This window comes from Rhamphochromis sp. 'chilingali' (genome assembly GCF_963969265.1).
Source record: "Rhamphochromis sp. 'chilingali' genome assembly, chromosome: 8".
NCBI classification, from domain to species: Eukaryota; Metazoa; Chordata; class Actinopteri; order Cichliformes; family Cichlidae; genus Rhamphochromis; species Rhamphochromis sp. 'chilingali'.
Window position 1 is genome coordinate 31935877 of NC_137935.1, and position 16212 is coordinate 31952088.

The 16212-nt window shown below is 42.2% G+C and overlaps 2 protein-coding genes across 2 annotated transcripts; one reads left to right on the forward strand and one right to left on the reverse strand.

The window, feature by feature from the left end:
* Positions 1-353: 353 nt before the first annotated feature.
* LOC308400541 (kelch repeat and BTB domain-containing protein 8) lies at positions 354-6985 on the reverse strand. The gene is made up of 5 exons (XM_080888300.1): positions 6390-6985; positions 5895-6048; positions 5698-5776; positions 3098-3325; positions 354-2893 (listed from the first exon to the last, which is right to left on the reverse strand). Exons 2-5 carry the CDS (start codon positions 6046-6048, stop codon positions 1396-1398), a joined length of 1959 nt encoding a protein of 652 aa, XP_080744426.1. The 5' UTR covers positions 6390-6985; the 3' UTR covers positions 354-1395.
* Positions 6986-7314: 329 nt separating this feature from the next.
* On the forward strand, positions 7315-16079 carry sars2 (seryl-tRNA synthetase 2, mitochondrial). Its single transcript, XM_080888301.1, has 16 exons — positions 7315-7626; positions 8307-8402; positions 8551-8580; positions 8712-8852; positions 8957-9011; positions 9117-9180; positions 9317-9422; positions 9551-9598; positions 10185-10293; positions 10622-10667; positions 10746-10833; positions 10948-11060; positions 13295-13388; positions 13569-13661; positions 13750-13815; positions 15675-16079. Exons 1-16 carry the CDS (start codon positions 7321-7323, stop codon positions 15813-15815), a joined length of 1596 nt encoding a protein of 531 aa, XP_080744427.1. The 5' UTR covers positions 7315-7320; the 3' UTR covers positions 15816-16079.
* Positions 16080-16212: the final 133 nt, after the last annotated feature.

Sequence of the window (16212 nt, forward strand, 5' to 3'; positions counted from 1 at the left end):
TTGTTAAGATAATACAGCAGGGCCACGATAGGGAATATGTAATAAATTAAAAACAATGAACTTAAATAGCCGTAAATGATTAGAATTAAGATATCTACAGTAAATAAGTTATCATATAATAAGTTATCAGAACTCATAAAAAAAAAACAAGGTGAATTGGCCTTTCATTGCTGTAATGGCCTTGTTGACTAATATTGGCATCTCGGCAAGTACCATGGCTTTCAGATATCAGTGCCAAATGATTTATGTCAGATGAAAAAAGAAACATATCAGCTTGTTATTCAAAGTTTTATCAACCACAAATTTCTTGATATTGTTGATCTAAAAAAAAAAAAAAAGGGGGGGGGGGGGGGGGGGGAAGGGCTGGAGTCATTAGAAAAGCTGTTTAATGTAGTTTTGTAACCTGGGATCAAAATGAATCTGTGAAAACAACAAAAACCTTCATTTTGCATCTTAATTAGAAAAGTGTCAGACATGGCTGAGACAATGGCTGCTCTGAAATCCTCCACACACAATTTATTGAAATGACTCCCAGATGTGTGCGTGTCATCTTTGACATCAAGCATTGTTTACCAGGTCCAGTCTGTTCTTCACTCTTGTTTCTTGCACCATCAAAAATCCTTTCAACTCACAGAAAACTTAGAAACTCATATCCATGCTCTTCTTACATTACATTACTTTCTGTATTCCTGTCTTCAGGAATGCAACACTACAAAGGCTATAGAAAGTCCATTATCTATTTTACAATCACCTCAATGATTTATGGGCTCATTTCTTCTCTTTCTTTCTTTCAACACCCATTATTTCTTGATTTTTTTCAAAGATGCTCTATAAATACAGTTATTCTAAAACTTTCTACAATACATTTCCCATCCAGTCAGGTTTTGTGTGCTGTAAATTGCAGTATCAAAGGGCTTTTGCAGGCTGAGATCAGGAGAGCAATAAAAAAGATTTAGGGAAATAAAGTGAACAGGAATGTGCCAGTATCCTTGTGTCTAAACTAAATGCGTCCAAAGAAAATCCACAAATTTAGAGTTATTACAACAGCAAAAAAAGCTTAAAATAACATCACACTTCAATCAAGTGAAGGCCCTTTTCTGGGTTATAGAGGACAAACAGTGGATTCAGTTACATTCAGGTGCACGTTGCCTGACTTTTCCCCAGTTTCTGCCTCTACCTACTGCCTGTTTGACTACTGATGTATCTGTGACACTTTCAGATGATCCGGTCTATTCTAGGCCTGCTTGGTGGCTGAACTCAGATAGTATAAAATGCTATTTTCCACGTGACTTCATTTTAAAATTCAACATTTCAAGAAGCCATGGAGGAGCTGATTCTCCTTGGAGTAAATCTGTGTCTATGACCCTCACTTCAGTCTCACTGCTTCCTGCTCAGCTAGTCAGAGGGCTTCTTGCAGTTTTCTTTGGCTAATCTGAGTCTGGACAGGATGTGTTTTTTAGGGAATTTTAGAGTGGTGCACCCAAACTGGCTCACGCCTCCGGTATCTCCCGGAAGTTTTTCCCGTCTCTGAACCCAGCTGCGCCAGCCGGGTTTCCAACAGTACACGCTGTCGTAAAAGCGCGAGCCATTTTCCCCTCCCAACACATAAATCCGTCTTTTCCACCTGGCCACACCCCCTGCTGCAATCCGCCGAGGCAACCCCGGAAAAACGACGGGGCTTGGAGCTCGGTCACTTCCGCCACCCGCTCCCCCTCGCTGCTCTGCGCTGACCAGCACCCCTCCCCCAGTCACCTCCCTCTCCACCCCTGACCCTCTGCCTTCTCTGAAAAACAGCACACGGCCTGTAGCGTCCAAAGTCTCCAGGTTGGTGTAGTTACCATCCAGGAACTTGGTGGTATCCCTCATGTATCCCCCAATGGCGCACACTCCACCTCGCACTGCTACTCCTCCAGCGAGGCAGGTGGCACCTGAATCTAGTGCCACACGTGTCCAGCAGTCTGTCAGGGTGTGATAAATAAGCACGCCTGAGTGGACCACAGCTCGGTTCTGTTCAAGTGTGGTTCCACCCAGGAGGTAAAGTCTTCCACGTAGTGCTGCACAGGCAAAGGCGCGCAGGGGGAGCGGTAGCCGAGGCCCAGGACTCCACTGAAGTGTGGTCAGGTCCAGAGTCTCACTGGAGTCCAGGAGAGCTGAGCGGTTGCTGCCACCCAAAGCATAGAGTGACTCTCCACATCCAAGGAGGCCTAGCATGGCCCGGGGCTGGACCATCGAAGGCTGCTCTATCCAGCGGTCCAACACAGCATCGTATTCATGCACGGCTGCAGACACAGAGCCGGTCCGCAGGATCCCACCAGCTACAAAAAGCCTGTCGCCCACAGCTGTGCAGCCAGGACTGACAAGTGAGCCGAGTGGTGCTAGCTTCTCCCACTTCCCTGTCCGAGGATCAAAGCAGTCCACCGTGTAGTCTCTTGCAGCTAAATACTCATCTTCCCGAGGCGTCAGGTCCACACAGACAATCTTTTTCTCAAACATTCCCTCTCGTGGTCTGAGAGGCCCGCCGAGGCCTTCTCCTGCTGCTGCTGGCCCCAGTTCTTGACTCAGTCTTCGGCTCTCTTCCTGGGACAACAGCCCGGGGCGCAGGTGGTGAAGCAGCGCCGGCATGTGAGCGTAGCGATCCAAAGGCTGGTGCTCTGCCCAGCGGCGTGCCGCATCATATACCTCTGCCTCCGAGTCCACGCCCAGACGGTCGGAGCTCAGAAGACTGCCTAAGGTGCCGTGGTCGAGCAGGAGGAAGTCTTTCTGGCGGGCCACCCGGGGAAAGTGCTGGGCTACCAGTCGCAGGGAGGCACGCAGCAGGAGCTGGTCATGGTGAGAGCGAGCCAGAGAGTACATCCCCAGGCAGTTGTCCACTGAGAGGTGCTCAAAAAGAAACCTGAAGCATTTAAAGTGAGAAAAAAAAAGCAGAAAAATGTCAAAGAAAAACAGAAGAAGAGAAAAAGGGAATGACACAAGATGATTTAATTGCCATCTTCATCTAGAAAACAGAATAGGTTTTATTTTAATTACAATCTAAAGTCAAAGTAAAAACGTAGCCACTTGAACTGTAACATCTAATTACTGAGGATATTAACTTTACCTGGAGCACAGGTCCTGGAGGGGCATGACCTGAAGCCGGTTGGCAGCCACAAACAGATCCTCAGCTGTATCCAGGGAGAGCCCAGCCTCCCCAGTGTACACAAACTGGATGATGGTTTCCATGACAGATGGCGTCACTTCCTCAAGCCGGATCTCTGTGAGGCGAGACTCCACCAGCGGGCTGGTGAACATGGCCCGAAAGTACGGACTCACGGCTGCTAAAAGGACTCTGATGGCAAAGAGAAGTCGAGGGAGAGTCAAAAGAAAAGAAGAAGTAGATGGGTGAGACATTAAAGTGAACCACAACAAAATGTAACAAATAAACAATTAAGAAAACTTCCTGTTACTGTACAAATTTAGGTTTTATACAATGGATCCATAGATGCACACAAAAAATAAATAAATTCCTTAACAAAACTGAAACTTTCATGTTGCATAATTACAAGACAGTCTGTAATTTTATGTAATCTTATATTAGCACAAACAGTCATAGTGCCTATAGAAACATGTAGAAAAACAGAGACATACGTTTGAAATTACTGTTATTTTTTTTACGTTGCGATATCTCAGGGATTAAACTGTATTTACACTTCTGTCCACTGACTGAAAGGGGAGTTTCTGGTCCAGCCCACTCAAGCTTAAAGTCAGTTGTATGTGGCCCATGGTGTAAAATGAGTTTGACATCCCCGATCTAACAGGACAAATACCTCCCAAAAGCATTACAGAGCTTTAAAAATTTCAGGCTTGAACTGTTTTCTTTCTTTTCATCACACACACTGGTGCTCTTATTCAGAATATAGCAAAGGATGACTCATCTGGTAAGTTCCTATACTCCACTCCTAAACCTGTGCCTTTACAGTTTTTGTAACACTGAAGTTTCCATTGCACGTCTTTTAATGGCGAGTTTCTGCACTTCAACCCTACTGCAATAACTATTCTTCCAAGCAGACCATTTTCCCGAAGGACAAGCTGCCCTGTCTTCTCTTACATATCACTCTAAACCACGGGTATCAGTGCTAACAAATGCATGCAGTTGACTGACGGGAAATTTTCATGCAGAACTACACATTATAACATATGGCTTTTTATCTTCTTCTGCCCTTGAGGCAATGGTGGTTGTGATAGCTTTGGAAAGCACAAAAACATTGGGAAATGACACTGCTGTGAATCACACTGGAATTTCAAACATAATGCAGATGTGACTTTTGTCTCTTTTTCTAGTGTGCCAGATGAGCTGCCTTAGTAAAAGGCTCTTCTCAGCTCATCAGTAGATGAGCACCAATGCACACTCTTTCAAAGTCACTTGCATCATTATATAAAAATCACAATAATCTAGACCTGCTCATAGCTCTCTTTTTCAGAGGCTGGTTCTCTTGCTATTCCACAGCATTTTAAGGCGATAAAAGAGCTGTAGCTGTTCACTTTAATACAAAGTTTCAAAGCTGTGTCAATCCAAATCAAGAAAGCTATCACGATGAGCACAGAGCTACACTCCCTTCTCAGATTCAGACAAATTCTGCAAGCATGAATGGACAAAGCTTCGAACTACAAATAGATAATGACCCAAAGCAAAAAGACAACCCAAGAGTTTCTTAAGGCAAGAAAAATGTGAGATTGTTCAATGTCCAAGTCAGTCACTTGATCCTAACTCAACAGAACAGCTATTTAGTTACTAAATACAAAACTGAATGCAGAGAGACCCAAAAACAAACACCTCACTGGAGGAAACACAACATTTGGTGACATCCATGGATTCTAAATGTCAGGCATCTCATCTCAATTCCTCTGAACCTCTGAAAACTACTGAAAATTGTTACAAAATGACAGAGAACAGGTCTCACCTTGTACTGCTCCTTAATTTTCCAACTAAAGCTAAATGTCTGCACTCCAAGTAAATTATTTACTGATGGTTTGATTTAAAATCCACTGTGGTGGCATACAGAGGTAAAATGACAAAAACTATAACACTGTCTAAAAACCTAAGGACCAGAGCGTATAAATAAAAGGGACATTTATTTGTCAGTGCTAGAAAATCAATTTTGCAGTCTTTCAGTGTTCAAAGCTCTTCAAGTCATGTTTTTGAGTTTACTAAAGAAAAAAAAAAGGGAAAAAGGAATAGTCAAGTAGCTTTATTGTCATTTCAACCATGTGCAGTGGTACACTACACAGTGAAGACAACGTTCCTCTGATATTGCTCTCATAATTACATATTGATAGTGTGTAATTACTACAAAAACTGTAAATACACAGGGGCAGGCACTGGTTTGTGGAAACCACCATGTTGCATCATCACCTTGAATACAGTGGCCGAGATGCACATTGCTGTTCTACTGTTTTATGGATGAGCCCACACACTCAGTACGTCAAAGGTGGAAAAGAGAAGTCATGCTGTGGAGGCAAACTGTACTTCAGACTTAAGATATGAAGGATATTATATAGGTTTTATCATCTGAGATAGGGTCCTGTTCACCAAAGTCAGGGCTCCAACACAGGAAAACATGCATCAACATGCTTATTTATTCCCAATATTGTCAATAATTACTTATTGTCAGGGAATTAGACCCTTGCATCTCCATACCCTGTAACATATGGCAATCATACCTGTGACACATGAACTTCTTTCCTTCAACAAGGAGGGTAACATCACACAGCTGCTGAGCATCCAGGAGTTGCTTCAGTCCTGAAAGACAGAGAAGAAAGAGGTGGGAGGAATGAGAGAGTGGCAACAGAAGGTAAGATCTGCCCAATGTAGTGCAGGAATAGAGAAACCCCAGCCTTGTCATTTTCTAATGTCCCACCATGAGTTATGTAGTCCCCCAGCGGGGTGGTGCTGTCATCGGGGAAGTCCTCCTCCTCTGAGTCGCTGTCTGACAGAGGCTCCCCTCCGCCCCCGTCTCCGTCCTGCCACGGCTGGGGACGCCAGGTGACTGTGCCCCCCCGCACAGCATTCATCTGAAGGTGTGGACACAAGCAGAGAATTATACACATGCATTATGCATTTAACATCAGCAAACACAGAACAGGCTGATCTTTATGCATCCAAGGACCATCATTATACCCAGAGACTGTGGACACATGGCCCAGATAGCACCTACCTCCAAATCACTGGCAGAAAAAGGTATGCTTTCCTAGCCACACATTATGAGAGCATTGCAATACAGTGCATGTTAAGAAACTCGTTGATTTTAATATCACATGTATGATACTTGCCATAAAAGGTGGAGTTTTAAAAATTCCAAAGCACACTGCTCATAGAGGCTGTGATGGGGGATTTTTTTTTAGCTTTCATTTACCTTTGCTCTTCTTCTCGTTTCCACCGTGAAAGCTGGTTGGGTCTCACTTTCAGCAGGAACTGGTGAGGCAGTTTGGAGCAGACCGACTGTATCCAAGTACCTCGTTTATTGTCAAAAACTTGGAAGCATTTGGTTGTCTTGGTCCTCCGGACTCAGCTGAAACGCTTGTCCCGGCCTGCGGTGAAGAGGCGTCAGGCTACTCGTTGCTCGTCAGGCTACTCATCCAGCCCTGTGTACACCATCACCAACTGGAGGTACAAACTAGCTTAAAAAAAGAAAAAAAAAATCTCCTCCTGTGCAAACGCGTCTCGTCGTTACACACATCAGTCCACCATGGCAGTGTACACAGACGCTCAGCTCGGTGGTTAGCCGGTAATAACTGCAGCTTTTAGGGCTCACGGAGCTGAAAATTGTGACTGAGTTCAGCTCCTGTCGGCCGCACTTGTCGTCTCTGAACCGGATTACCGCAACGGTAAACTTCCGTTCATCTGATTGGCTGACCTTTGCCCCGTGACGATTGTTTGGGGAGGATGAGCCGTTTCCTGTTACTGGATTAAAAAAAAATAAATCCTGCTCCTCCTCTGTGACAAAAGTTGCGTTAAATAACTACTCGTTTCTCTCTCTCTTCCAAATTTAATTGTTTACAAAAATTTATTTGGTTTCTAGCTGCGGTAACACTGGTTTCCGCATTCATGCTGCATTCATGGAAGATACGGACTTTTTAACAGCCAGAACTAGCGCTACCTAGTTAAACTGACACCTAAAAATATAAATTTATCATAAATCAAAAATATTAATAATAATAACAATGAAAATAATAATGAAATACACAAACATTGCCTCAAATGTTCGGGACACATTGATAACCACGAGAAACTTCAGTTGAGCAAGAGCCTAAACAGAATACGGCGTTGATTGTTCCTATACCTCCATGAACGCATCCTCAGCTAAAGAGACAAACATGGCGACCTGCATCGGCATGGTCGCTAAAGTTGGGGTTTTTGCAGCTGCTGTGCTAAAGCCGGTAGCCAGACAGTGTCCAGTGCATAGCGTAAATGTATTTGTCCCGCATCGCTTGTCGCATGGAGTCCGGAGTCGTTTGTACGAGCATGTCCGTGAAGGCTACAGTGACAAGCCTGAGCTGGACATGAGAGCTGTGTGTGAGGAGACTGACAAAGTCATAGCGAATGTAGAGAGCAGGAAAGGGGACCTGCGAGGGGACGATGTGAGGAAAATTGTAAGCGGTTTTAGTTACTAATTAAGTACTGTTTGTGGCATTAAAACACCATAATTTTATCCTATGTCACTATTTTCTAAAGTTTTTCTGGGTGTTATCGCTTCACTGAAAAATCTGTTTTTACAATAAGCCTCTACATGCATTTGCTTAAAATGTAACTGGGACATGATTCGCTCCAAACGTGTGATGCCACAAACTCCCACTGATACATAGATGTGTAAAGATTTCATACAAAATCTTTTATAACCCTGAGAATTAAAGCTGAAAGTCTGCACTTAAATTGCATCTTGATTCCCTGATTTGCAATCCACTGTGGTGGTGGTGTACAGAGGCAGAAAAAAACCCAGTCTTTTCCCCTAACATTATGGACGGCACTGCAAATCTTGCCTGGATCTAAAAATTGACAAAAATGTCTAGTCATGCTGACTGACCTTAAAACTACACTACTTACCATAATAAAAAGTGACGTCTTTGGTCTGAATACTTGTGACTGTAAATAAGATATCCTACCATGAAATCATCTGGGAAACAAAAAACAAAGCAGTTGTTTAAAATTAGATCGACTGTGTTAAATTTGACTAATCGGTTCTCAGTGTTTTTACATATGTACACCTGCTTATTATCACTGCTGTCTAATGTGCTTGCTTTTGACTCGATCATCCTGATTGTCTACCTTTTAGGTGTGTGTGTGGCAGGAGCTCCAGGCAGTAAAGACAGAAATCTCTGAGCTGGAGGAAGAGAAGCGGCGCATCAGTGATATAGTCAGAGCACTAGTGGTGAGAAATAGTTATTACAGCTCTAAACATTATAACCAGAATGAACTTCAGTTTCTATCGAGGTTTGCGTCATCATTTACTCTGCTTTGAGGTTTTTGTTGTTGTCAGAGAGTAGATTTCTGTGACCTAACTGATCTTTTCCTCACAGACAAAGGAGGACAAGAAAGCCCTCGCCAATGTAAGTTTCACTTCAGAACCTTGTCTCTTTTGTTACTGAGTCAGTTAACCTTCCTACTCCCCTGTGTTTTTGACCTATAATAAATCTCATGTGGCACCACTTCTGAGTCTTTGCTCTTTTCTATTCTTTAGCTTCCAGAGTACAACCAAGCTCTTCAGAAGGGCAGAGAGATCCGCAATAGACTCAATCATCTGTACCACAAAGAGACCGAGCTGGATGAGGAACACTATGGCCGAGCACTCAGGCTGCCCAACACTACACACCCTGATGTGGTCAGGATACACTATGCACACACACTACTTTGTCCTGAGCTGCTTGGGAGAGATTTACTGTGAAGCTCAAGTCACTAAGCATAAGTTTCTCTTGCTCTTTCCAGCCAATAGGAGATGAGAACCAGGCGAGGGTGGTGGAGCTCGTGGGACAGAAACCAGGTGACTAATGAGATGAGAAGTGCAGATTTCTAAACTTTAAATTGATTACCTAATATTTTTTTTAATGAATGCTGACACAAACGTTTGTGTGTGTTTCTGGTACAGAGTTTGACTTTAAGCCCAAAGGACATGTAGAGCTGGGGGAAGAGTTAGGACTCATCAGGCAGAGGTGAAGATGACTCTGGTTGTTGTTTACAGTCCTTCACTGTACTGTATGTCCACTATAACACTGTCTAATATACAGTACAAGCTACTTTAATTTAAATAAACTGCGCTATTCACATTTCCTCTGTCCACTGCTGCAGGCATCTAGCTCATGTCTCAGGCCACAGGTCCTACTATCTTCGAGGAGCCGGGGCCAGACTTCAAGCTGCACTCCAGAACTTTGCCCTTGACACGCTACAGCGACGGGTATGTGTGTTTGGTCATTTGATGTGATCCCCGGATAATTAATGTTAGTAGTGTGTATTATTATATCTATATATATATATATAATATCTAGACATGCCAAACATGGATTCCTCCTTTGACTCCTACAGGGCTTCATTCCCATGGTTGTGCCTGATATGCTGAAGGGTGCAGTGTTTGTGAGTACCAAAGCTCAGGTTTCTAAAGTCACAATAAAATACTTTTGTCATACACTATACATAAAGGATGGCCTCATCCATCAAGACACTCACTATTCTGTGTAGTCTTGTCTTTCAGCCTCATTTTAAGGCTTTAATTTGAGTTTATTGTTTGCCAGATATAAGCACAGTTTAGGAGCTCAGTTTTGCTGCTGAGTAGGCACTCACCTGTCACTCAAAGTGGCTATGCCCCCAACTTAAAGCCTTAATAAAATGAAAATGACTGAGTCAGATACATTCACATGGCTACCTTGTCATAACCTTTGTAATTAGCCATAGAGATGAAAACCATTTTTCAAAACCAGGCCGTAAACATATTCATATCTGTAGCAAAGTTGAGCATTTTAACATGGGAGTCTTTGGGGATTGACTCACTTTTGGTGCTAGCACATCTGCATTAATCTCATTTTTCAGCTCATTTTTCAAACAATTTAAATTTAAATTATTCTAAATGAATTGTTTTGCAGTTATATATAAATTTTCGTTGAAGTAACTGGGCACAGCCACAGATAATCTCACTCTGCTCTCTGATTTGACCCACCTCCAGGAGGGTTGTGGGATGCAGCCCAATGCCCACAGCTCACAAGTCTACTCACTGGACCCTGCACGTTTCCCAGACCTCAACCTGGCTGGAACTGGAGAGGTTGGGGTGGCAGGTAAAGCTTCTTTTTCCATTTCCTCACAGTTTCAAATAACCAGCTGGTTGTGTATCAATACAGCAACAGTGTGTTGTATTGTTTAGTAAGCCTACAGCTATCGAGTGTAGTAACTGAGAGAAGTTTGCTTAGTCCTAACAGCAATCCTGTATTCGATCGATTGCTGAATTGAGATGTCGTGTGTCTTGCTGTCCATCAACTTATCAGTAGTCAGGTTTCAGTAAAGAAAAGCTCTCGTGGATCTCTGTATGTTTAGTTGCGTTTCTTTAATCTGGAGAGGGGTGGTAATGTGTAAACTGGATGCATCCATTTGTATCTCTTCCCTCAGGCTATTTCATGGATCATGCAGTGAACTCGAAGGACCTTCCTGTCAGGTGAGGTACACCCCACCTCTTACTTTGAGATATATGGAATAATTACACGTAATGCGATGCTGTCGTGTCTGTGTGCAGGACGGTGTGCAGCAGCACCTGCTACAGAGCGGAGACCGACACAGGCAGAGAGACATGGGGGCTCTACAGAGTTCATCATTTCAATAAGGTCAGAAGCCACACAGAAGTTTAATGTGTACATTTGCTGTACATGGACAAACCAATGATAATGTAAGTGGTTATTTGCTTGTGCGGCTGCTTGCTTCTATGTGCGTCTGTGCAGGTGGAGATGTTTGGAGTGACGGCAGACGAGACAGGAGAAGAAAGCTCGCAGCTGCTGCAGGAGTTTGTCAGTCTGCAAAAAGAGATGTTTTCTGCACTGGAACTGCACTACAGGTCAACACACACACACACACACACACACACACACACACACACACACACACAGTCTTACTGTCTCCTCAGCTGTGTCCTCAGCTCGGACAAAATGATATTGTGGAAATATTCTGAAATGCAAAAATGTCGATGCTCCTCCCCGTTTTCTCTCAGAGAATGCTTGCACTGGTTGTAAGAAATAGTTTTGTGTAGTGAGGAAAGATGGAAAGCTGAGCATAATAACAAAAGACCAAAGATATAAAATATTAAGTGTAAAGGTATTTTTAGTGTTGATGTGTAAACACTGTTTTCCGTGTTTCTGTGGCTCTGTATACCCACTACAATGGTCGCTTTGTTCCACAACATCATCTCACAGTCACTTGTATTTATATCCAACATTAAGACGCTGCAGTATTTTTCTGAACACTAGGTGTCGCCACTCAGACAATATTGCCACATAAGTGCTGATATAGGAGGAGAAGAACTCAAAAACAGAAGCCAACAATTTGTCCAGTGTTTTTTGTTTTTTTCCCACTACAAACTCAGGCTTTCTGTTCCAATGTCTGTATATCCGTGTGTCTCTGAGCTTCTGTACTGGTATATCATTAAAATGGCAGTATAGACTGACAAGATCCTACACTAGTCTCTTCAACTCAGCTGCAGTGGCCATGGCACAGCTGGCTACGTTTTTTTTTTTTTTTTTTTTTTTTTTTTTTTTAAATGACATCAGAAACAGCAGTATGCGACATTACGTGATGGCAGAGCTTCAGTTCATCCTTTGTCATTTTTTTTTTTTTTTTTTTTTTTTAATAAATAGGACAGGGGGAATGAATGAGAGAGAGAGAGGGGGAGAGAAAGAAAGAAAACCAAAGGGGAGAAGAGACGGTGAGAAGGGGGGGGAAGAGAGAGAAAAAAAAAAAAGAACTCCTGGGTCACCTGTATGGAGAAAAAAAACAAAAAAAAAAACAAACAAACAAAAACAAACAGAGGAGACAGCAAACAACAAAGAGTAACATAATAATAGAGAAAACAAAGCACCATCACAATAAACTAGCTAGTCATAGATATCAGTATTTACTAAGTAATAAACGATATTGTGCAGCACGCAAGATAGACAGCGCACAGTGTGCTTTGAGGCAGCAGCCAAGAAAGCTTTAGTCCGCGTCTGTGAATACCCATGTGTGCATACCTGTGTGGATCAGCATGCTTGCATTCCAAAGGTTTCTCCATGTAATGATCTGCTAGGGAGTGGCTACGTTACAAAGATCAAGATGTGCATGACTGGCTGAAGCAAGACAGGATGTGATGTCAAATTCAGTGCGCAACACAATGAACATATTGGGGCCATAAATGTTTTCTGGCCATTATTAGCGTGGTAGTGTTTAGTTTTCTTGGCCAGGTGAGGTTTGCACCCTTATTATTCCATTAGTTCACTGGAAATCTCAATATGAGGTCCAAAGAAATTGAGATTTTTCCATTGAAAGTGGAAAAGTCCATTAGGCTGTAAAGCCAAAAGAAACCTATCAGATATAAGAAACTGGTACATCCTTTAAAAGAAGGATTGCACTGGCCAGCTTTGCCAGAAATCATTTGAAAGAGCCTCAACAGTTCTGGAAAAAAAATCAGTGGACAAATGAAACCAAAATGGTGTTTAAGAAAAGTATGGAGGAGGAGAGAAATGGCTCATGATCAGAAGCATAACACATCATCTGTAAAACATGGTGGAGGTAATGTTGTGGAAAGGACATGTATGGCTAGAACCAGGTCACATGTGTTGGTGACTGGTGACATTATGACCTCGTCCCTCTTCTTCTCGGTAAAGCTTGGAATAATTTCAGTACTTCTGAAAAAAACAAAAGCAAAAAAACAAAACAAACCTTCAACTTCGACTGGAAAGTGACCCGATTAGGATTTGTCAGTCACATTTTTGGCCATTCAAATATGAACAGGTGAGCTGCGTTTCAACGGTACACATGTGTCTAAAAGGATAGAATGATGACTTTTTATATCCAAGGGGTCGAGTCTGGGGAGAAATGCTTCTAAAGTGCTCATTGACAGGCTGACAATCCCATGTAGTCATAAAGCAGTGAGTTTGGTTGAACCCTGTTCTGTCTTGAATTTGAAGTGAAACAGAAAAAAAGTAGATTTAAAGCTCAAGTCACCCAATGTCTACAGAAAATGCAGCACTACTTTCACTTTACACATCCCTCACATGTTGAGATCTGACCCTTACCTGTGACTATTTTCTTCTTCAGAGTGCTAGACATGCCGACAGAGGAACTTGGCCCTCCGGCACACAGAAAGTATGACATTGAAGCCTGGATGCCTGGGAGAAACAGCTATGGAGAGGTCAGCCCTGTTATATAAATATTACCCATTTACCTACTTACTTCCAGTTACCTCATTTCTATTTCTAATCAAGAAGCTTTCAGTTTGTACAGTCAATAGCGACTCACACCACTCCTGCATGAATAAATTTACGGACTGGTTTTTATAATTGTTGCTCATTTTATATCCTCTGTATCTCAGGTTTCCAGTGCGTCCAACTGCACAGACTACCAGAGTAGACGCCTCAACATCCTGTATGAGAGAGAGGACGGCAGTCTGCAGTACGCCCACACAGTAAGACTGCAGATGATGCTGCACTGCTGTATATTGCTGCTGGTTAGATATACCACCTCCGTAATCTATGTTTTCTTCCTCATCCTAGGTGAACGCCACAGCGTGTGCAATCCCCCGAACAGTAATCGCCATCCTAGAGACGCACCAAACCAAAGTAAGACACCAGCAGCATTTTTTTCCCCCCCACATTAGTTTTTTCCCCCACATTATTATGAAAGACAGTTCTGTAGTATATTCCCCTCATGTTTCTCATAATAAAACGTCAGCTCATCTACCTAACACAGTGTATAATGTGTAATATTTGTGGTGTTGTGACTGTTGTGATTCATGTTTCTCTAAATCACTTCTGTCAAACTCACATCCTAGCCTTCCAAACATTTTTTTCTGGGACTTTGCACATACACGTGAGGTTCTAAATAAATTTTACTCGACCTAGTTACAGCAGCTGTCTGCAGTAATGCGCCCCGTGCACACGCCACAGTGGAACAACAAAGGAAAGTTGAGGCTGCTGGGAGAGAGACAACTTCTTTACTGAGTGTAAAGAAAGCTGGTGACTCTATGTGCCACAAGACAGTTTGTGTTTGCAAAGAATAATTTGTTTTGTAATTCTGAATCAGCACACAGAGCCACAGAAGGGTTAGAAGTTGTAAAAGGCAAGTCTCACTGCAGCAGTGGAAACGGCAACCGAGTCAGGTTGAGGTTGAATGGTACAGGTGAACTTCAAGATCAAGGATCTTTAAATTTTTTCTAAAACCCACTGAGCTGTCACGTTCAGGCTCTATACCAGGGGTCTCAAACTAGCGGCCCACATCACCCCTACTTTATATTGACGTGAAGTTACTTTTTTGTTAGGGAGGATTTGTTTGTTGTTGAGTGCAATGCTACAATAAGTTCTTTAAAAAGGAAAAAATGACTTAATAGGAAGGCAATATGAGCAGAGAGTACAAACGTGATGAGGGATTGGGTGTGTTAGTTCAGTGAGAGAGTTATTTGTAAAGAAAACAATTTTCACTCGTAGTCCAAAACGAATGTGTACACTTAGGTCTGCATTTTTATTTCGGTAAATACAAACAAAATTATAGCAGAAGTGCTGGCACGTGTCTGGCCAGTTTGTTCATTTGGTAGTTCAGTGAAAGGCTTCAGTTAGTTAAGAGTGAGAACAATAATTGTGCTCACTTTATCAGCTTTGTCTTGTTATACAAAATGTGAAATTTCAAAAAACAAACAAAACACGACATTTTTGGAAATATTTGTGGGTGTTTTTGTGATTGTTTTTTTTTTTGTACTACTTGAACACTAAAGTGTCCCTCACACGAGATGACAGAAGTGGCCCACAGATATTTTAAGTTTAAAACCAGTGATCTAGACTGTAGTAAAAGATGGATACCTTGACATCGCATATACCTGAGCTAAACATTTTCGCCGTTGTAGCAGGTTGATTTTTTTTTTTCTTTTTTCGTTTTCAGCTGTTCTTTTGATTTGCTGCTGTGTTTGGATCATTGTGTTGGTGCTGATAGGCTGTGCGTGGTTTTACGTTTTCACAGAGGACTTGTTCTTGAAATCTTGAAGCTTTTCAAACCTAACTCATGCTGCCATACTCTGTTTCTACATCAGAGGCTTTCTCCTTTCAACACTTCCAAACAATCCGTACTTGTATAATTGTGCCATCATGAACTTTATCCATTAAACTTCTCGGAGCATTGCACAGCCAACATTTGAGGTAAATTTGCTGGGATGTCCACTCTTAGGAAGGTTGTAGCACGTGTTAACACACACCTGAATGCTCCAGACCAGCAAAGTCCCAAAGTTCTGCTTTTTGTAAAGGTACTCGCACTCAATGATAATCAATTAATTAAGTGCATTTGAATAACACCAACTGGCTGTTAATTCTTATAGAAGTAGTGAGGGTGTATTTAGTTTTTCACAGGAATTGATAAAGTCTAGCTCTTTTTTCTCATATGTTTTCAAGAAGTTTTGAAACTAAGACTATACTTCCTTACGTTCTCTCACCAGGAGGGAACAATACGTGTTCCCCGAGCCCTGCAGCCTTACTTGAGTCTGGAAGTGATTGAGAAGCCAAAGTACACTCCACTGAAATACATCGGACCCAATCAGCGCTACCCACCACCAAGGCCGGCTCCTAAAATTAGATGACACTAACACAAGTTCAACACTCTAAACAGAAGCCATCGTCTACATAAATAAATAACTGTTTGTTTATTTAATGCAAGTGGATTGGTTGATTGACCGTGTCCCTCAAAAGACATAAAAAACGTTGAGAGTGAATTAAGTTTGTCAGTGTTTGAAAGAAGACCACTGTAAATAGATTCATTCCTTTGTCTAATGTAATGAAACTGGTGTCTTTTGTCTGGATAATTAGAGGAACAATAAGAAAAAAGCAATAAAAAGTGTGTATATCTCCAATATCGTTACTTTGGGTTTTTTTTCCAGGGGGCTGCATATATAGACCTTGTAGATGGATTAGCTCTACAACAAAAACACACTATGTGCCTTTGAAGGAGGGAGCTTGCAGTTGGATATTTAATAACTC